Raw genomic sequence first — 22261 nt, forward strand, 5'->3', positions numbered from 1 at the left:
TACGACATGAGGAACAAAAGTTCTGGCATCTCTAATATGTAAGGTTAATAATCTTTTACATGTTCATTGTAGTCTTGCTAAGACTACCTTCTTGTTAGTGGTGACTAGGTGACAAAGGGAATTAATTACAGTAGCTGCCATTAAGTGTCAAAGATTCACAAACAGGTAATGTATTATAATTATAATTATAATGCATTATAATATGCCAGAGATACTGAAATACTCTCTGTACTTAGAGTAAGAAATAAATGCAGTACACTAGATGATTCAATGCTGTTGGCAAATGCTGACTTTTAATCTTGGTTTGTCTATATGGTTGAAAACAAATGTATTATACATATTTTATAGTGATCTACAGCTAATGAATCTGAGTATTAAAATACTGATTTTCTGTATATGTTGCACTGGATGCAATACAACAAAATACAAATATCACTTCTGATTTCATGCTTATTCAATACTAATTTAAAAAAGAAAGGAAATTCACTCACAAAAATGAAAAGTTATTTCTGAAGCTACACTATATTTTAGTTATTAGATGATTCCCATTTCCATTAAAGTCTCTTGAACATTGATAAAAGCAACATAAATAAACTGTCATGTTTATTTACAATCATTCACAGAAAATGATAGTTGCATTTTTACATTCAACGACATTAACTTTTGGTTGATTTAACGCCTTTTACTACTCTCTGTTGGTAGCCTGAACATGGTCATACAAGACAACCTATTAGAAATATCTCACTTTTTTTCCAATAGAATCTAATTCAGAAAAACATATCAGCTGATTTTTTTTCAAAAATCTGAAAGAAAAGCAGTAATATATAAGCCACAATTCATAACAAAAGAAAGGAATTTCAACCTTACACAACAGTATGGTACCTAATTTAGGATTATTTCCCAGTTTTGTCCATGCCAAAGAAACTCCCCAAAACTCAAGCAATGACACCAAGCCTTTCGTTTGGATTTTGGGTAGCAGTTCACTAGTGTTGTCACAGAGCAAAAAGCCTTAAACAGTTGTTCTTCATGTAGAGAGCTTCCTTCAGCTTTTTGTATCATAACAGCGGTAGGGGCTACAGAAGTTTCTATTACCTTTTTCTAAATTTTATAGGCATACTCACAGCAGGTAGTGCAAAGAAAGAAATGCCAAGTAGAGCAAATCCTGCAGAAAGCAACCTTCCAAGCCAAGTAAGAGGAGTTTTGTCTCCATAGCCAATGGTTGTCAATGTGATCTAAAAAGAAATGAATGAACATCGTGGTTTACCAGAAGTCACTGAGAGATTAGTTGCAGATTATTTACATTGCATGAAACAACATTTCCACTAAATAATCCAAGACACATGAAATATATATAGCTGTTTCTAAAAGAAAAACAAACATAAATAAATTAAAATTAATACATTTTTCTATGAAAACTTAATACTCTTTATGACTGAATAAAACTGAGATAAATAATAAATGTGAGAAAAATACTTAAATAAGCAATAAATAAGTTTAAAAAATAATAAACCAGAAGCTCTCGGATCTCAAAGTTGAGGCAAATGGTGGGAAATTATGTAAGTTGGGCAGAAAAAAGTGGTCTTTTCCATGGATATAAAGGTGTTTCACCCATTTTCTGCAGGGAAATATAACTGTATGTATTTGCACAACTACACAAGTATAAATTACACAGAGATCGTGTCGGAAAAATATAGTAGGGAGGAAGTTGACGTTCGCAGATGATATAAAGTCAAAGGAACAGCAAGAAGCAGCTGCATTTTCTACAAGACCATCAGTACAATTTGAAGTGGGTTATCTTCTGAAACACAAAAAACACTAATCAAAAGCTGGAAGGAACTTCAAGAAGTTCCTGGTCCTTTCCCCTTCCTTATGACAGGCTCAGATATACCTATATCACTCCTGACATGAAGGTCCAAAGACTACTACACAGCAGCAGACGCAGAGGTACCTCAGGCTGTTGGACAATGATGTTAGCTCAGACCTACTTGGGCAGAGGTCAAAGAGAAAGAGGAGGGCATCTGTAATCCCCTCATGGGGCGAGTGTAATCAGAGGCTCAGCATACAGATGTTTCAAAAGCTGTGCTGTGGAGGCCAGCACCCCTGCCATGTAGCACCAGTGCAGATGATGGCAGAGTTTGGTACATGCGGGAGGGCTCTCCACATGCAACTCATTGACTGCAGGCCACGTAGAAATGCAGCGCATATGCAAATGCCACTGGGAAAATGGTGCTTGGTTGTGGTTTACTGAGCATATCTCCAAGCCAAAGATTATGGCTTCATGTCTGTGTGTGGCTGAGGGTCTTCTCCGACCCAAGGAAATGTCCTCCTGGCTACTCCTGGCCTGGGAAACGTGCCAGTCCCAAACCTGGGGACTGGACCGTCAGGAGAAAGTCGCATCTCTGCGCTTCCCTCTTGGGGAGTTTGGACCTACCCCACTGCCTGGTGTGGGCAGCAGGAGGTTTGGGCAGAGCGGAGGATTTCCGAAGGTTGGGTGGGAGGCTGCAGGGCACGTGCTCAGGCAATGGCACACGATGTTAAAGGACAAAGATAGACAACAGTAGGCTGAATGCCAAGGACTCCGGGGCCTGTTATTAGCGGAGAACATGTGCACAGAGAATTATTTTGCATCGTGTACCAAATGTGGGCAAGTTCAGGCTTAGCAAATATTCTGGCAGGAACGAATTATTCAGGAAAATGCCTTCTAGAGACATTATTTTGCTTCCAGCTTCCTCAAAGTTCATTCCTAGGCAAGACGGCCAAAGCAATTCTATTTAATGCTGGGGTCACCACAGGACAAAAGAAGGAAAGTCTTTTGGAAGTAATTAGATTTCAACTATTTAGGGCTCTGTAGATAGTAAACAGTGCTTTTAATTGCTCCCATTGTTGGGAACAAGCTGTGGGTGTAATTTACCCTGAGAAAGCCATAGTGACTAAATGAGAGTGAGCTGAATTTCAGTTGCAGCTGAAATTTCAAGTGGTTATCAAGTCTCAAGTTTTGTAATGCTAGCCTGGTCACAGACACACCACCTCACGTGCTTATCAGGTCTTGCTCTCCTTCCTTGCTCCTCTTCACCTTCCTGCCCCATCCCCTCTTCCTGGCTTTTTCTGGACACTTTGGAGAGCCAATGCAACCCAGGAAGGTGGAGAGAATTATCCACATTTCTGCGTGGTTTGTTTCTGCTGTTTCGGTGAGTTGAGTTAGCTCATGGAGGCACCGAACAAGCTCCAGAGCCTGCACAAGGCAGCACGTGGCTGAGATTGCGCAATAAGGAGGAAGGGAGATGGGAATGCAGCTCCCTCTTTTCTGGCAGAGGTGAGCTGATGCAACCATGGTCTTGGCCTGGCAGAGGGGCTTGATTTGGTTTTCCTTTGTTTGCTGAACAAGGTATTCACAGCTCTTCTCATCTGAGAGCAAGTGCAGAACAGTTTGAGGCTATTAAGACCCTGAGAGCAATGAAGCACTTGAACAAATTAATCCCTGAATAAAAGTTCCTCAAAATACGTTTCCAGGCCAGTCATTGCGAAGCAGTTTGAAGCTCTGGAACAAGCCCAGTTTCTTGGCTTCTGTCCAGCTCCCTATCTCTGCCAGACGCTGGAAAGTACAGAGATATCTCCTGCCTGGGCTGACAAGAAGGAAACAGAACTAAGTGTCATCTGCATATTAATGATATTGCCACCGAACTGTCTTCCGAAGAAGTCAAAGATAAACTTGAACCTTTGGGATCTGACATCTGGGAATGATCCAAAACCAGGAGCAGTCACACAGACTGTATCTCTGGAATTTCTCCAAAGAAAATAACATGACCATATTAAAGCTCTTCCCCCCATTCTTTTAGGTCCTGAGGACTTAACGGTATCAGTCTATGATTATGAATATCAGTGGCTTCTTGCTCACTTTGAGCTGTTTTATCTCAGGATGGTCTTTACATGGGTGTATAGGTGTCAGCACCGTGCCATATCGTCTTACTCAACACTGAACAAATGGGTTTGATCTTCATTTGATATTCCTCTCATCACAAAACTAAGAAAATATTTTTCCAGACAACTTCAGGGTCAAGTTCAGGAATAATCCTCCACGTCTTTATTAGTGCTGCAAGCGAATGACTAAACCACTGGCCAGGCCCTGACTGGCATAATCCTGAGGTTAAATTAACTGAACAGGATGTGGAAAACTACTGGACGTGAGACCATGACAACGCAAGAAATTTCCAGATGTCACTGATAACAATGTAAGAAGCAGACAGAAGTTACAGCTGGCACTGTGAGGGAAGGCTGGGTCCCACAGGTGGTTAAGGGAGAAGTGACCAAAGTTCAAAGGTGACTGGAGGAAATTATTTGGGACCTTTCGGGGATTACAATCTTGCAAGGCCAACAGCACCTAGGTGACTGCATCAGCGGTACCGTACAAGGCCAAGAATGACTAGGTAACAGAACTACAAAATCTGTAGCAAACCTGTGAAGGTAATTAGGGATAGGTTGTTTATTTGAGAGGAGACTTGGTCAGAGGAAGCAAAGTGGTGAAAAAGAGGATCAAGATACAGTAAAAGAAATAACAAGGTGTGCAAATCATGTCTTTCTGGGGATACCTGCTGAGCAGGCAGCCCTGTGTCTGATCACCACAGCCTAAACCAGGACAATAAACCAAACCTTTTAGAGTTTATTTGTATAGGATTCATTTCACCCAACCTGAAAAATAAAATGCTTAGGTGTTTAGCGTGATCTGGTCACCACAACATGCACGATGGAAAGAGAGATTCCCCCAGCAGGTAATTCATCCTATCCTAAAATGTAGGACTTAGGCTTGCCTGAAAATAAATGTCTAGTGCCACCTGAGATACCCTAGGGCATCTGAACAGGGACCACCTGCAGGAGAGGCAGCAGACTCTCCAACAGATCTTCCATGGCACTGTATGACTATGTTCAAGCAACTGAATCACACTCCTATGTGGCTAAATGAGCTAGCTGTGTCCTATCTTTTGTACCAGATGCAAAACACTCCATTTTGGTTGCTTCTATAAATGAGATGCCTGGACAGACCAGCCAAGGCAGGCAGTGTAACCTGGCTAGACTCAAAACTCACAACAATGATAGAACTGTTATACCTCATCGCTGGAGCTAATAAATATGTTAATAATAAGTGAGGTAATATAATAATGAATGTGATTACATAACCTAGGTGCCTTCAATTAGATGAGATAGGACCCAGGAGGCCCTCCTCTACCCTAATATTTCTTTCTGCTGTCATTTTATGTTCTGCTAGCAGTACTTACCTTTTGAATCTTTACCTGACATCAATTAACTGAACAAAATGTAGTTTGCTCATGCTATCATTACATTAAATGGGAAAAACGGTGACAAAATTATTCATTGTAATATGTTTTGTTCACCTATAGGTCACTGTGGAGTGCCAGTCATTCCATATCCAACTGTAACTCCTGGATACTACTAGAAAATAATGATTTATTGAGAGAAACCCTGTCAAATGTGTAAGAGAGACAGGAATCTTAATTGCATTACATTTGCAGGTAAAACTAATTAATGTACAAACTAAATGCCACTATAAGCACACACAGTTCTAGCTAACACTAGCAGTTCTCAGAAAACCATGTATGGTTTGGTTTTGAAATACGTAAGTTTTTGAATTGCCCTTTTGTTCCTGTATAGTTTAGTTATTTTATTCTGTTAAATGAGTTTACCTTCTCTACCAAAGCAAATTGTGAACTTGAGCTCTTCATATAACACACACTGTTGTGTGCTGCTACGTTAGGCAGCACTGTGGGGACCCCAACCACAAGAATATTCACAATAGTAACATTAGCATGATGTTTAAACTGCAGGTTGCACAGTACAACATGGAATTGCAAATACAGTGGAGTATTCATATGTAAATTAGGATGCCATATCCTGCCTTTCATTTCAGCGTAAAAATATGGGCTTCAGAAATGGAGTCAGTGAAATGACCATAGCGGGGTATGGCCCTCAAATAATCTGAATTAATGAATGGGTTAATTGATGCATGCTGGGTCTGGTCCTGCAAGGTGCCTCTAAAAGCTTGAAATTTAAGGCAACTATTTGTGCCTGACTTCAATGCAGTCCTTTCTTGTACCTCTGCCATCACAGAATTCAGTCTGGGATTTGGTAGATACTCTGTGGTTTAAGTTAGAACAACTTTTGCAAATAAACAAATCAATAAGACTAAGCATTGATTTCCCCTAGAATGCCACACAATCTGACCTTTTCAAAATCTGCATGTGGGTTACTCTGGCAGTAAAAACAACCGTGACTAAGAAGCACATTATGCATTTCCCACATACTGTTTTACATATTATACAAAAAATACTATTATTAAAATGGCAAAGATAACAGGTAAGGGGGAACACTGATTTTCAGTAACTTTGTGCACTTAAGCACATTAAAAATTTAAATGTATTCATGTCACACACTGGGGAAAGAAGAAAAGATACAGAAATATACAATATAGATTGTTTTCTGGTTCTTGATTACAATTTGTTGTTTTTCTTGCTGATGTCAAGAAAAGATTCCTATTTTCTCAGTTGCACTACTTACCTGACCTATGAGTCATACATTTTCACTTCATAGTGTACAAAATATTTTAAGCATCAGTTTATACAATGATTATTTCTTAGCAGGGTTTTTCCTTAAAAAATAGCAGTCAGCAGGTAGTGGAGAAGCAAATTCTAAAATAAAGATCTTGCTGCTGCTAGAGCTGCTCAGGGAGAAGGATCTGGATCTAACATGAGCCTCAGTCAGATGTCAGAGTTGAGGTCTGAGTTTGCTGGGACTTTCCCATTCCTCGTGCATATGTTTCCCCTCACTGTTGCCTGCTGGCAGGTGGGTACAATCCTCTGCTTAGTCCAAACTCCCTGCCTATGCAGTGCTAAGTCACACACGGCTTTGCAGAGAGATAGAGCGTGTTTCCGGGAGAATCAAATGGCTGAAAACAGGCATTCCCAGACCCACGCACTGCCACAGGAGGATCTCTCGCAGGACCACATCCCCACTGCCACCCCCAAAGGGGCAATGGTGTTTGCAGACTGCCGGAGCCAGGGTACCCATCAGCAAGGACACCAGTAGCCCAAGCCAGATGCTTCACAACCATGTCAATGGTTAGGGTTAGACCATTTCTAACCAAGGCAGGTTAGAAAGCTTTAAGCCAAACCTAGACTTCAGCTTTTGAAGAAAAGTGAAGCAAAATAAACTACAGTGATGCGACTGAGGGCAAAACCTCTCATGACTTTAGCCAATATGAATTTTACATGTGTTTGGATTACAGGATAAAAATGTATATTTTATCAGAGATCTGCCGTGATGCTCTAAAGCAACAAGTTTCAGGAAAAATATTTCTGTATATTTGTAAATGCACAAGTAAGACCTACTAGGTCTGGCTTTTCCAAGCTCCCAATTTTATGCACTGATAACACAGAAATATAGTCTCTAGGGAAGACATGTAACAAATTATTAACCCTTAGATAAACAAATTTCAAATACACAAACTAGTCCTACTAATAGGAAATGACCTTGACCTTTGCTCAAAATGTAAACAAAACTTATTAAAAATATTTCTCAAGGATTTAAAGCATTTTGGAAAGGGCTTTTGCACAGTCCATCTGTGCATGCTCTGAGCTTGCAGATACTACTGAGTCCAGATGAAGTCTTACAAGCAGAAGGTCTGAGGTGAGAAAGCTTCATTTCTGCATCCCTCTGATGAGGAAAGGTGGCAGAGGCTGGTTCAGGTCTCGCACTTATTCCAGGAAAACTAATGAGTGCTCTAGGTTATGTCAGCATTAATGATCTCACAGGCATCCTTTCACTACTCAGACACTGTCAGAGCTCATGGTATTTGTTCTACTGCATCAGAAGGAAAAGAAAAGCACTTTTATACTGCCTGGCAATAGCTCTGCCATAGGCTTTGTTGGGGCAGATTTCTTAAGCTGCCTAAGTAACTCCCACACAGTGCAGGAGTCTAGCTCACTACAGGGCATTTTTAAGCAAAAAACTCTACACATTATGCCATAAAAAAAAAAAAATTCAAAATTTGAGACCTAGTTTTTCATTGTTCATTTAAAGCCTAGTTTATTTAAACACGTAAGCATTCACATCACCCTCCTTCTTTCAGAAAAGCAGTCAGGTACTTAGGTACCACAGTTTTCAACAAAGTAAAAACAATTGATTTGATAGGTAAGTATGAGCTCAACTAAATCAGAGCTTTCACACCTGTAAAAACAACACTGCTGAACCAGAATGGGAATATTTATTCTTGCTTTGGTACAGAGGAAGGAGAAACAACATCATTCTAAGGGCGCTGATGATACTCTTCCCTTCACTGCAAAGCTGATGTAAGAAATTTTTCCCCTCTTTCTTTCCTGACACTTGTTCCTCTTCCTGCACTGCAGCTTACAGACCTCTGATTCGGATCAAAGCAGCTCTTTGTGGGACCATATTACAAACTGTATTACTGAAAGGATCTGGGTTAAAAAATAAAATGGTTTCTTCTCTTGAAGGTTTAGTGGTCTGGCTTGCAGCAGAAACACATAAACAGCTGTTTTGCAGGATGGGGTGAAATGAACTATGGATGTGCAAATGAATAGCTGGAGGAGGGAGCTTCTCAGACCAGTTTTCTGCCAGTGAAAACAATTCACAGAACGGCACACTAAGTTAAAGTCCACAGCAGGTGAAATTCAAAGCAGTCTAGCATACTGGTTAAAGAGTGCATATCATTTTTCTGTACTTACTGTGCCCCACCAAAGAGCATCTGCATATGTGGAGAATTGGTTATTTGCATCTTTTTCCACCAGATAAACCAGGAAAGATGAAAAGATGAGTACTAAAAATCCTATGTACCAGGCTGTGATTAATTCCTAGATAAAAGAAATCAGAGATCAATATTTATTTGAAAGACTGAACAGAATGGCATTTCAAGGAAGACATAATGAAAAGATCTATATACTTTTTTGGCATTTGAGCAGTTAGAAGTCAAATGTTTTCCTACAGATGCAAATTTTCTCTGAATGTGGACCGAATCTACTCCTACGGTTTGACGCTTCAGCAGCTTCACCAATATATATCAAATTACAACTGCATATCAAGGACAACATTTTCAACATATTCTAAAAACTGTTAGCATTTAACATGGCCTGATGTATCTGTGCTAATGCCCATTACAATTGATGTTACTTCAGAAAATTTTAGGTATTCTGCTCAAAACTGATAAATGTTTGTTTCCTTGGCCTCTTGTTGAATCACATCAAGTGAAGATATCAATCAGACAAAATCAGCATCCAGGATTACGTACCTTGCTATGTGCATAAACTACTGAACCTAATAATTTCCAAGTGCCTCCTCTTCGGTCCATGCGCACCATACGAAGGATCTGTAGGAAACGAAGACTTCTCAGTGCTGATGTTGCAAAAATGTTACCCTGAGTTTTTGCAGAAACAACTGCTATTGAAGCGATGAGAACAATGATGTCTGAAAGAAATACATTACAGAAAACGTTAATGTCCAAGTACCAATAAATAACACATACATGTACATGAGCTGAATGAGGGGACAAAAGAGGCCGGTGGGAATCCGAAGCACTGAGATTCCTGTTTGAGGCAGGGATGTGAGGTCAGGGCTGATGTCAAAAACTACCTTGGGAGCCTCCAGGGTGAAAACTGAGGGTAGCAATTTTGAAAACATATGGGTAAGAGAAGGTAAGAAGTGTTGAAGGAACCTCATGTATTAGCTTTGAAGCCTGATGTAGCAAACTGTACAAATCAGTAGATGGATTAGAACTTTTTCCCTTTATATCTTTTCCCATAGCAACTTTCCTATGAAAAGGCAAAAAAGAAAACAAAGGTAAGAAAAAAATAGAGCCGCCCCAGTGGTGAGAGTCCAGTGGAACTGGACTTACAAGCACACGTATTAATTTGCTATGAGTACAAACACTGTGTGGTTGAGGCATGTAGTTTCTGGACACAACTGCCCTGATGTACCATTTCCTGGAAAGGAAGAAATACAGTGCTGGGTACATAGAAGCATTCTTTTAGCTGGCAGCCTGGAAAGTTTGTTGAAGCCCAGCAAGTGTTAGGATTTATTTCTTCAGGTCACAGATTCAAACTGTGAGAGTGAGTTTGTTCTGCATGAACTAATCAGCCAACTGCCCTTAGAGCCAGAACAGCATTTAAAGGGAGATGAGGAGAAGAAGCACAGTGATGGCACACGGATGCTGTGAGAAGGCATAACGTTCTTTTGCGATGATTGGGCAGACACACCAGTGTGCACGGAGTGAAAAAGCACAGAACAAGCTCTGTGTTACTTCATCACCTCACAATTAATTTCCTGACCTTCTTTAAAAGCTTAAAGAGCCCTTGTAAGAAATAGCTGGTTTAAATCTTAGGATTTTGTGGTGTTTGTATGTTTCTGTGCAAGGATAATCTAAACCCATGTTTGTCAGTGAAGAACTGAAAGCAAGTTCTTGTTGACACGAGTTTTGCTTCTTTTGTGTTGGGTATGAACACTCATCTTGACCCAAGCGTAGCTCCTACAAGTCAAGAATGACCCAGTAAGTGAAAAGGCCCCCCACAGGCACGTGGTGAGAGACTGGCTATACCTACAAGCAGGAGACTGTTTCCTTAGCCTGCTCCAGTACAGTGGAAATAGCCTTGGTTCATTCTGCTCAGCCACCAAAGTAAGTTGAGGTCCAAATACACTTGCCTGCAAACATCCCGGGTTTCTCTGAACTCACCTATGGATGACTTTGTCCTCTTATTACAATACTAAGGGTACAGACAACCTGTGGTTTAAGGAGTGTCCTGTTAAATTCTGGAAATCCTTGTCACAAGATGGGAAAAGTTTACATACGTTCAAAGCCAGCGGGATGATCTCATGGGAGAAGATTTAATCCAGGGCTAATTAATACCAAGAGTCCGCTTCTGGCTCAGGACATCTCCAAGTGGCAAGCTGTTGGAGGCTGAGAGACTCTTATGGAGAAATATTGCTGTATGTTTGCCCTGCTTGTGTCATCTTCCCTGACGGTTCACTGTTGGCTAGTGTCACTGTCGGACATAAAGTGTTAGGCTAGGCTGACCTTCTGCCTGTCATGCTCTGACATTTTAAAATGCCTTTGGCTACTACATAGGTGGATCATAGGTGGCTACTATATAATTGGCTACCAAAAAAGCTGGATTTGCTTCTAGATGTAAATCAAACAAGTTCAGAGATCAAGAAGAGCCAGAAATGGATAAAGTATCCTGGGGCATCTCTGCACAGTACAAGTCTCAAGAGCACGACAAGCACATGCAGGAGGTCTGGGTGAGAATTCAGAAATAGGACAACTGACAAGGAAAAGTTAAAGAAAACACAAATTCTAATGGAGATCAGAAAAATAGATGGGGTGGGATTCAGCTCCATGTGAAGACATTTAAATCTAGGTGTCTACATGCGAAGCGGATGTCTAAACTCCCCGTGCAGCACAAGGAAATCACGTCAACTGAGAGAGGTGCAGCTAATCCTCAGGAAGGCTGCTGCTGGCTGCTCAGCTGACTCGTGCTCTGGGCTTGGTACAAAAAAGGCTCGACTCAGCTGCCCAAATTTATTTGTCCAGTGCCATTTGAGATGCCTTAAGGTATCTAAGACATCCCCTAGGTCTGGCAACTATGCTCTCAGACCTGGGAAGGCTGTGCCCTTCTGGAGAAGTTGCTGGAGTGCAGGGAATATCATGTAACAGGGCACACCTCTATGTACTCCGCTGAACTAAGCCCTAGATCTCAACCGACTATACTGGAAGTATAGACGTGTAGCACACACGTACCCATCTACTAGCAAAGTTCTATATTTAGGTGTGTTTATCTGGATCTGAGGCTCACATAGAGCACGCTGGAAAGCCTTGAGCAATACGGACTGTGTTGAAGAAAGAGTGTCCCTGGTAACTAATATGATGGCAAGGTTAGCTTGGCTTTCCCACGCTGCTCCGAGCAGAGTAGCAAGGTAACAACCATTCTTAACTAGTGGTGACTGGCTAGCAGCAAATCAGATATTGTTAGAAAAGCAGTGTGCACTCCTACAAATCATTCTTAGAACTTAAAAAAGAGTAAGGTCACCCAAATGTTATGAATTATCCATTTGGTCTGGAAATTATTAAAGTGCTTACTGAGGGTTTTGGTTACCCTCAACGACTCTCAATAGGACAGTTTTTTACAAAAGCCAATGATTTGCCCCTGCCCTTATTCCTGGCCATTCCAGGAGCTCTGACAGCTTTCCTTGTAACATCGAGTTTCCTGGAGGTTCTCCACTGCAAAAAATTCAAATTAACTCAGTTTTGCCAGCACTGCACAGCATCTACCCTGCGCTGCTGGGAACCCTCTGCCCCACTGAGGTCTCTGGTCCCCTCTGACCACGAGAGACAAAGAAGCCAAGGGAGTTATCTACTTGTGTATACCCTTCTAGATGGAGGGTAGGGATAGGGAGAGGCAAAGGGAGGAGAAGCTGAGGAAACAGGGGAGCAGAAAATGCACTGGCACATGTTTAAAAAACAGTTGGAGAAAAGAGAGCCTTCCCAGGCTGCTGGTGGTTTTTTCACACCTTGCTCTCATCTTCTTTACCTCTTCACAATACACCCGCCCCCCTGTCCCCCCCAAACCACCCCCACCAACTCCTCAGGCTAGGAATAGGGAAGGAAAGAGTGTGTCCATTGCCTAAGGCAGCGCTCCCTGGCTGTGTTTCCCTCGGAAGCAGGGAAGGCAGGCAGGCACATTATTTCAGCATAGTTTAACTTGCCAGGAACAGGTGTAAGATAAATCAAAATAAACCCTTCTTGGAAGGAAATCAGAGTCCAAAGAAAAGTTTGCAACAGTTGAAAGTCACTTCTGAATATGTTAAACTTGCTTGGTTTTCTTATCTAAGCATACCCTGGAAAAATGAAAAGTTAAGTACTTTGTGATTCTCTCCCTGCCACATTTTTATCCAACATACCTCAGGTGTCATTTGCCCTTTTCTAAGCAAGACAGCAAAATATTCTTCTAAACTTCCTTTCGTATTCCACTTGAATTTAGCTAAAATCTCCATGGTATTTCTGTATTTTAAGAAGGCTTTAGCAAACTTGTATCAATATATTCCTCTTTATCTTTTAGTAGCAAAACTGTGAAATTGGGAAGAAGTAAATAGCAACATTTCAATTAATGAGGACTCAAGTTTCACTCTGTATCTTGCTGTAAAGCACCAGGAAAGTTTGGGATGTGAGAGTGAGTAATGGGCAGTATAACTCCAAACTTCTCTGTAATGACTTATTAGAAGACAGAAGTTTCTGATGTACATTTACTTCTTTGATTTTTTCCAAGCTAATATCTTGTGTATGATCTTCCAAAACGTTAAGCGTCGCTTCAGCTATGATGCTGATTTTATTCACTCTTTAGAAATATCTCTCATATTTTTTTATCCTTGCAGATAGTGTCCTCCCTCGTTAACTCCAGTCTGAGATTTCAGATCTTCTCAGCAGCTTTTGCAATGTTCACTTTTGAACACTTCATTTCAAATTAAATTTCAAACAATGAATTCTTCCACTTCAGACATTTCACCTAGTACCTCTCAAGAAACCCCTGAGATTACATGAAAGTTTTGTTAACAGTAACTTAGCAAAGGCTTTTTTAGTTGACAGCCACCATGTTAACAACCAGGGCCCCCCCTGAAATATAAAAAAAATGAACCCAGAACTCATGTGTGTAATAGATTACACTTGTGTATTGTCCAATCTCACTAAAATAGTGACATATAAGTAAGGACAAGTAACTGAAGCCCAGTAATGCAACAACCTGAAACTCAAATAGCTTATAAGAGATGTGCCAGCCTGAGTTCCCCGCTTCACAGACGAAGGCCAATGTTGGGCTGCCTTACCCTGCTCAAGCTCAGTCAGAAACTCTGGATCGCTTGGGTTACCGATGGAGGTGTGGTTGGCATTTCTAAGCTATAAGCACTTCTAATGGCAACTCTGTGACTGAGATATTAATAATGATGATAAAAAAGGCAGCATCACAAATCATCATAATGGATCGTTTTACTTCTAATGACTTTTTCAATGTAACTTTCCTACTATGAACTTTTTGGATGTTGTGAGATTTTACAGTATTCAAAGGTATCATGCTAATGGACCCAGGGTCGTGGTTTAACCCCAGCCAGCAACTAAGCACCACGCAGCTCCTCCCACACTCCCTGCCCCACTTCCAGTGGGATGGGGAGGAGAATCGGGAAAAAAGGTAAAACTCGTGGGTTGAGATAAGAATGGTTTAATCACTAAAGTAAAATATAATACAATACTAACAATAATAACAATGAAATATAATAATAATAATAATAATAGTAATGAAAAGGAACACAACAAAAAAAAAAGAAGAGGGAAAAAAAGGGAAAAAACCCCACTGATACACAATGTAATTGCTCACCACCCGCTGACCGATGCCCCAGCAGCGATCCGCCCCTCCCAGCCAACTCCCCCCTGTTTATATACTGAGCATGATGTTCTATGGTATGGAATATCCCTTTGTCTTGTTCGGGTCAGCTGTCCTGGCTGTGCTCCCTCCCAGCTTCTTGCACACCTGCTTGCTGACGGAGCATGGGAAACTGAAAAGTCCTTAAGATAAGCGCTACTTAGCAACAACTAAAACATCAGCATGTTGTCAACATTATTCTCACACTAAATCCAAAACACAGCACTGCACCAGCTACTAAGAGAGTTAACTCTGTCCCAGCCGAAACCAGGACACTCAGTTATATAGGTAAAAGGGTGAACATTTTGGATATTGCAAAACGTCTCAAAGCCTTAATGTGCCATCAGGACAATCTCTAAAATTACAGAATGTCAGGATGATACTAGGAAATGTAATTAATGACAATCTCTTACCTGCTCAAAGCTCATATACATGCTTAAACTAATACACAAACCTGCATTATCTTTCTCTCTTTCATATTCTTCAAAGTCTTAGTGTATTAGTGAGAGCTTTTCCTGTTGCCTGCATTTAATGGTGATGTGTTGGAACATCCTTTCCTTCTAAATAAAAATGACACTTTGAGGCAATACAGATTAAATGAATCTTGTGATATTTTTTTCTCTGATCGTATCTGAATAGAAAATGAACAATATTTAATCATTTTAGGATCATCACTATATCATCAAAATAGTGTTTGCTATAAATTCACAGAAAATGCTTTGAGTTTACACATCCTTGTTAAGAATACACAGGAAACTGCAATGGCTGTCAATTACTGTGTCTGCTCTGGCTACAGAGAGGCAACGAGCTAGGACAAGAGTAGGACACATCTGCCCCCAAAACTGCAGGAATAAGCAGAAAATATCAAGCATGTGGTTTATCTAGCCTGCAGCTGTATTAACTCACAAAGGAAATTAACTGGCAACCGTATGACCAAATTTAGGCTACCCTTAGGCTGTCCTTCTAAGGTCTAATTTTGGGCTAGAGTTATTATCTATGACCCAGAGAAAAGACATGGCTTGTAGTGGTCATTTCTTATGAATAGTTCTTAGGACAGTTCATTATCCTAAATTTCAAAGTTTTACTCCTGAAAAAAACAGCACTCTGATTCTGTGGTTTTATAGAGCCACTGGGTTCCATTATTGACTAAGAGCACCAAGGGTACTTTGACATCGGCTCCGTCTGCTATCCACAGCACAGGTTATGCATGCGCATTGCAGCACAGCGAGCAATTATTCTCACTCGCTGAGGAGTTTAAGTAAATTTTAATCCAGATTTACAACAACAACTACATAGAAATAATTAACAACTTTCTATTCTGAGTCACTAGGTGGAAGGGAGGGAATGACCAGCAATTTAGGTTTTCTAATATCTCTTTGCATATCAGTCCTTCCAGTAGCTTCATCGTGTTTATTGCTATTCTCAGAAGTCCCTTCAATCTGTCTACAATAATCTCCACAGCTAGCTGGCCGGGATCGGAGGGTATCATCTAATCAATGTAGAAATGTACTTTGCATTTTAATCAGACACTACAGCCCAAAGTTAACACAACACACATTCCGGAGTACTGTATTTGAGCACATCACACTATAGAAACATGATAACAAAAATATATTCAATGATGGGCTCTATCCTAAACTGATATAAATTAGCAATTGAAACGACACCTGACTTAGACCATACATCAGTACATGAAAATAAGGTTGCTCTTTTTCAGATTCCTAAAAGAAAAGGTCTGTTTATACAAACTCGTCTATAGGAACAGTAGCCTTTTTGCACAGCCTAGTAACATATTTGGCATTGGTGTACTTTATGCTGCTGTGGGCTAGCTAAAAAAAAAAAGAAAGAAAAGAAAAAGACATTCATAGAGTTTAAGGCTTCTGAATACCCTAATAGAGGGGTATTCAGAGAAGGAAATAATTGTATCATTATTGCTTGAGCACTTGTTGAGAAAGGTCATAGAACAGAAATGGTCATTTCATCATAACTGGCTGCAAAAATGCTGTTCGCTTCAAACAAGGGATTAACCACTTCCCTCTACTGGTTCAAGAGGGCAAAGAATAAAAATCGTGATTAGAGTATGCTGCAACAGTTAATTTGAAAAGAGGCAAATTGTAATTTTTTTACCATGTGGCAGTTCCTTTGCTCCCTGAATAGTCCCCTTGCTATGAAATCAGTGGGATATTTCACATAGTTATGGCAGAAAAATTTGGTCTAATATGGGCTGAACTTCCAGTGACCTTGCATAAATATTTACCCCAGAAACCAAGAATTTTCAATATTTTTATCTTTAAAACATCCAGAATCTTAACAATTTTTTTTTAAGGATTAAACCTGTAATTACATCTCTGAACAGAGATATGATTAATATTACCATATTTAGAAAGATGATGGATGTTATCATATTTTGTAAATTACCCCACTGGAAGAAGCAGAACTATTTATTGATAAAGTACAATTCAGTATGTGCAAGATTGTCAAAATCTGCAAACTGGATTTTTAGAGACTAGTCTGGAGACAAATGATACGCTCAAGCATTATTCTCCTCCTATTAAAAAAAAACAGTTTAATGTCATCCATTTAATTATATCACCTGAACATCTCTAGTTTAATTTGGGAAAGGCAGGAAGCTGAGTTCTGCACCTCCCACAAAAAGCTCAGCTTTACAGCAAAAAAAGCAGATTTACAGCAATAAGGCCTCAATTTTACAGAGAAAAAAAGCCTAAACACCACCATCAACAATAAAAAACCCCAAACAATATGAGAGAATTTGAGTTTTGCATATACCAAAAATAATGGTGCTCAGGATCTTGAGTCCTGGCAAAATTTGCTTTCAGCTATGTCTGAATATAGCTTTTCATTCTGGTCAGGGATCGGATCTCTCTGCTCAGATGCCAGACAGGTTATGATTAATCGTCACCTACTAGTAAAAGTAATTGGCAGGATATCTTCAGGAAATTCTTGGGATGGATGACGCTGTTTGATTTTTGCAGATGTTGTTGTCACTCCAGCCAAAAGGTCTTTGTGTTTTCAAATATATAACACTCTCTGGATGGAAACCATCTTAATTGCCATTACAGGCAAAACAAGTTAGTGATTTCACTTCCTTTTGTAATCTTTTTTCAAGATGCAAAACAACTTGGTATTTTTAGAAGCAGGAAAGTAAAATAGTTTTGCGTATCAAGATAATTCGCAGAGATAAACACAGATGAGTGTGAAAATTGACTTTTATTGCTGTTGAAAAACAGGAAGATAGGGATGTATGGCAGTGGCACATAGAAGAGAAAGAAGTTATACAAAAATGTGTAATAATGTCTAGTCACTGAAGTGGAATTAAAAAAAAAAAATCCAGAGGTTACTAATTCTACTCTATTGATTTTTTTTTCTTCTAATAATGGAAAATGTCTACATTAGTCACTGACTTAAATTCTAAGTCCAATAAAACTGATCTGTGCATAGAAACTTGGATTTTTCGTATCAGCTGAGCAATACTCCAGTGAAGAGACCAAAAGAGATGAACCATCTTGAACCCTTCTCTCCATCTATAGTTTTCATTTGTAATGTATTGGAATCATCTGAGTAAGCAAAATATTTTAATGTGAAATGAAAGTGACCTCTGGGAAATACAGACATCTTCTTTCTAGGATACCTGTTAATTTTATATAGCCAAAGTGGGTCTGTTTAGAAAGGCAGCTCACCAACATGTAAAGCTATCTTTTCTGGCAAAGAGAAAATGGTAGGAATTAAAATTATTTAACATAAATTAAATAAAAATCTAAAACATGCATATAAAATAATATATAGTAGTATTTACATCATATATAAAAGCTATGTAATATTTAATAATGAAATAATATAAAATACATATGTATCTATATTATAAAAGCACTACTGTGTGGTGCTTAGTTGCCAGCTGGTGTTAAACCATGACACAATATAATATGAAACAGGTTACATTTCATGTATTTTCAGTGCGATGGAAAATAAACTCTGCATTGAACTGCAAGCATGCTTTAAGAGATCAATTCAAAGGTTTTATAACTGCAAACACTGTGAGGATTAGCTACAGCACTGTGTCCTGATGCTGAATCTCCAGATTTGATGAGAGGCCCCAGAGTCCGGTGCTGGGGACGAGGTCAGTTCTGCAAAGCAGCTGTGTGCAAATGGGGCCGTGCCCCATGGCATGTCACTGGCGAGCCAGTTCACGCGAGGGCAGACTACACTGAGCCCCAGCTCAGGCTCAAGCTGTGCGGGACCTCACCCTGGCACCTGGAGGTATCACCGCACCCCAGCGTGGGTCTCAGCCCGGCGTGTACCTGAGCCGGGGCGAGAGCGTCCGCCTGGCTGAGGTTGGCAGTAACTGATGAAACGCAGTATGATGGCAGCTCTGCTTACTCCTCTGCAGCACGTTGAACGGGATGAATAAGCGTGTAAATCCCTGCCACCGACCCCCAGCGTGCATGCACACACACACACACACACATACACACTGCAAAGCAAAGTCATCCAGGGGAACATAAAGCAAACCTGTCACCTAAAACTGAATTCACGCACCCTTCTACTAAACATTTGTTTTTAAGCTGGTCCCATGCTTAGCATATTTCTTCAGCTTATCCTAATGAAAAATTATTAGCTTAAGTTTTCTTGCCTTAACTGCAGAAAGGAGCTGTATAGTCTTTCTATGTCAAGGAGGAGAACAACCCCATGTTTCCTCTATCTGTGAATACTCCAAGCAGCACCAGTAAACCCCTTTTTTCACAGGCATCTTAGTATGCCTTCACTGCACCTTGAGTAAAGCTCTTTACCATACAATGCAATTGTATGTTGCCCCCAAACAAAATGAAACAAAACTGGAAACAAGTCAAAGACACTTGTTAGTAAAGCTAATTGAATACAACAAATTTGGACTCAGTAGGTCAAACAATTTTTGAAACAGAAAAACAAGGAATATTTTCAAAAAGTCAATATTGGACATTTTTTAGATGTGAAAACTAAATATTCCCTTATGAAATTCCAGAATGAGGAAGTTGGGTCAGATTTTTGTTTTGTCATTGTTTAATTGAGGTTTGTAATGTGGCCCTAATTCCATCCCCAAGAATGGATCAACCGATGTTACTCATTACTATGACAATGTACTAAAAGTATATGTACACTGTTCCCGCTTAAAAGTAGTACACTTTCAGGCCATGATGACAAATATATCAAAATAATGGCATTTTACCTTTTATTGTAGATAGCCAAAATATTTCTCTGCGGGCTGAGAATCACAATAGCTCAACAAATACTGAATTTTAAATTGTAGTTATGGTTACCATTTTTGATTCAGTCTGGATAAGAATAACAACATTAATGGGAATATTTCACCTGTCTTTGTACTGTTAGCAATTAAAGTTCATGGCCCTGTTGAGTACACACTCTTTCTATGGACTGAATAAGTCCTCAGCAAACATCTTTATATTATTAACAGCTGGCTCAATAAATCTTAAAAGTCTAAGGGCCTCCTGCAAGCTAAGATTAAGTTCAATTGCAAGTCTTTCATGGATTTATACTTTATTAGCCTTTTCCAATAATTGATCTTTGCCATTATTAATATGTACCTGCCAGAAGGAATAAAGCACTATTTATTCAGTAGGAGTTTTATTTGGCTTTAAGACAGGCTGACAGAAACACATTTAAATCTGTATCTTTGACTCAGTGTTCACCAACTCAGTTTGTGTCCAACCAAAGAAACAAACCATGAGTAACACACACAGATCCTTCCCATAAATCTTCACTTATTCTGCCCAGTAACTGTTTTGTGCCTTACAGGCCCTGGGAAAACAAGGTTTGCTAGTCACTTTACTATGTCTGAGGCTTTTTCCTGGATGATAGTAGACCTTGGTGAAAAAGGCTATTGTTGTGGAGAGAAGAAAACCCGAAGATTTCTGGAGGGAAAGGCAGCAGGATGGGCAGCCAGACACACACACCTCTGATGAATAAAGAGGCTCATTAGAGCGGACTGTAAGAAAACCACAAAGTTATCAGCAAGAAAAAAACAAAATAACTACAGGCATGGCAAGACTTGTGTATGGAGAACGGGCTGAATAATTTAGGAGTGGTTAGTCAGAAGACAAATATGAGATGGCAGATAGAGGTATGCAAACTAGCGGAAGATAAGAAGGTCTGTTGGATGCCTCCTATTTACCCTTCCTTATAAAAGTGAGATCAAAAGACAATTTAAATCTGATAAAAAGAAATACAACATGCAATTAACTTGTAAAATTCATTGCCATGGGATATAAAGGAATAACCAGGGAAAATTAAAGACAAGACTGGATGTTTCTCCCTGAATTTCTGGAATTAGATTTTTCAGGGGATCCAAATTCCTGTACGAGTCAGTCACTGATTAGCCCATGTCAGAACAAAAATATTGTGCGATTGGCTATTTGGGCTACAGGCATTAACACCTTTTTTAGAGGTATCTGGCACTAGTCAGCATGTAGAAAGACACCAAATGGGGCTCCTACGTGATCCAGCCCAGCAGGGGAAGCAGCGCTACCTCCGTGCTGGGTCCTTGTAACCACACAGGTAGGAATCTATAGGCAGGAGCCTGCACTTTCACAGCCTTTTCAATCACATGCTAAAATCTCAGGGAGGGGCAGGCGAGCAGGGTGTCTGGAAGTGTCCGTCTAACGCATTTCCAGGTTGTGCAATAAAGTGAAGGTGATGCAGTAGTATAGGAGCGGAAAGGCCAAAAAAAATGGGAACAGAAAAATCCTGAATGTGAGGGTGAAAGTGGACAGGCAAAATCTGAGAAGGAAAGACACTGAAACAAGCAGGGGAGAGAAGAGCATGTCTCTGAGGGAGAGGAAAAGCCTGTTTGTAGGTGGAGAGGGAAGAGACAGTATTAATAATCTGCTCTCAAATTCACAGGGTGGGGGGAAACAGGAGGTATCCAGTATCTAGCTGAGTTGTGTTGAAGGTAGGAACATGGGTCCCTCAGTGTCAGCTGAAAGAGATGAATTCCTTCCTTAAGTTTTCTGAGCCGTCCTCCGGAGGCATATACCTCTCCCCGCTGCCTAAAACCAGAACTTGCATTCCTAACCTACACAACTACTTTGGATGTCTGCGCAGGCAGCGTGAGTGCCTCCTGGGACTCCTCTGTTTCTGTAAATACAGAGTTTACCCAGATGATACAGAACCAGAAATTTACAGCCACTCTTTACCCTCAGCTGCTATCCCACCTGCAATTTGTGGGTGGGTAGCCAAAGAGGGACTACTGTGCCAGCAAGAAGCTTTATATGTTTTGGAGAACACTAGTGTGGGGCACCTTGCAGCCAGCCTTGAGACTTCCCGGTGTGGGAGATGTGAAGAAAGAAATAGAAGCTCTGTTCAGTGCTTGTCCAAGAGGGAAAAAACCATAATCTGGTAGCACTCTCACAAACCCAACAGGAGGCAATCCCAAAATGAGATCTTAAATACAGCAGATGATGCCATTCTGTGTGACAACCTCTCTACTCTGCCTTGTGACATTTTCATCTGAAATGAAGCAGTCCCCGTTGTGGGGGTCTCACGAGCAGGCTGGGCTGGCCAAGGGAGCCCCAGGGCCGAAGGGCCCCTGCCTTCGCCTTGGCTGCTCCCAAGACGGTCGCATACATGCGTTGGGGCACCAGAACCAGGTGTCACAAGGGTGGAAGCAAGCAGCTGGAGCTGCCTCTTTCTGTGGCAGGGATGGCTTAGGCCAGATAAGTATTTACACCATTTCGGAGCTTACATAGGTTGATGTAAAATAGATCTGG

General features: G+C 40.4%; 1 protein-coding gene across 5 annotated transcripts in view; it reads right to left on the reverse strand.

Moving 5' to 3' along the window:
• Positions 1-22261, reverse strand: part of KCNQ5 (potassium voltage-gated channel subfamily Q member 5) — a 295136-nt gene that overhangs the window by 39291 nt on the left and 233584 nt on the right. For all 5 annotated transcript variants that reach the window (XM_050893934.1, XM_050893932.1, XM_050893931.1 and 2 more), the window contains exons 4-6: positions 9314-9489; positions 8754-8879; positions 1122-1232 (exon numbers count right to left, since the gene is read on the reverse strand). In XM_050893934.1, the coding sequence (XP_050749891.1) occupies positions 1122-1232; positions 8754-8879; positions 9314-9489 (413 nt within the window). The remainder of the gene's footprint in view (positions 1-1121; positions 1233-8753; positions 8880-9313; positions 9490-22261) is intronic.

Source organism: Gymnogyps californianus, chromosome 3, assembly GCF_018139145.2.
Source record: "Gymnogyps californianus isolate 813 chromosome 3, ASM1813914v2, whole genome shotgun sequence".
Taxonomy (NCBI): domain Eukaryota; kingdom Metazoa; phylum Chordata; class Aves; order Accipitriformes; family Cathartidae; genus Gymnogyps; species Gymnogyps californianus.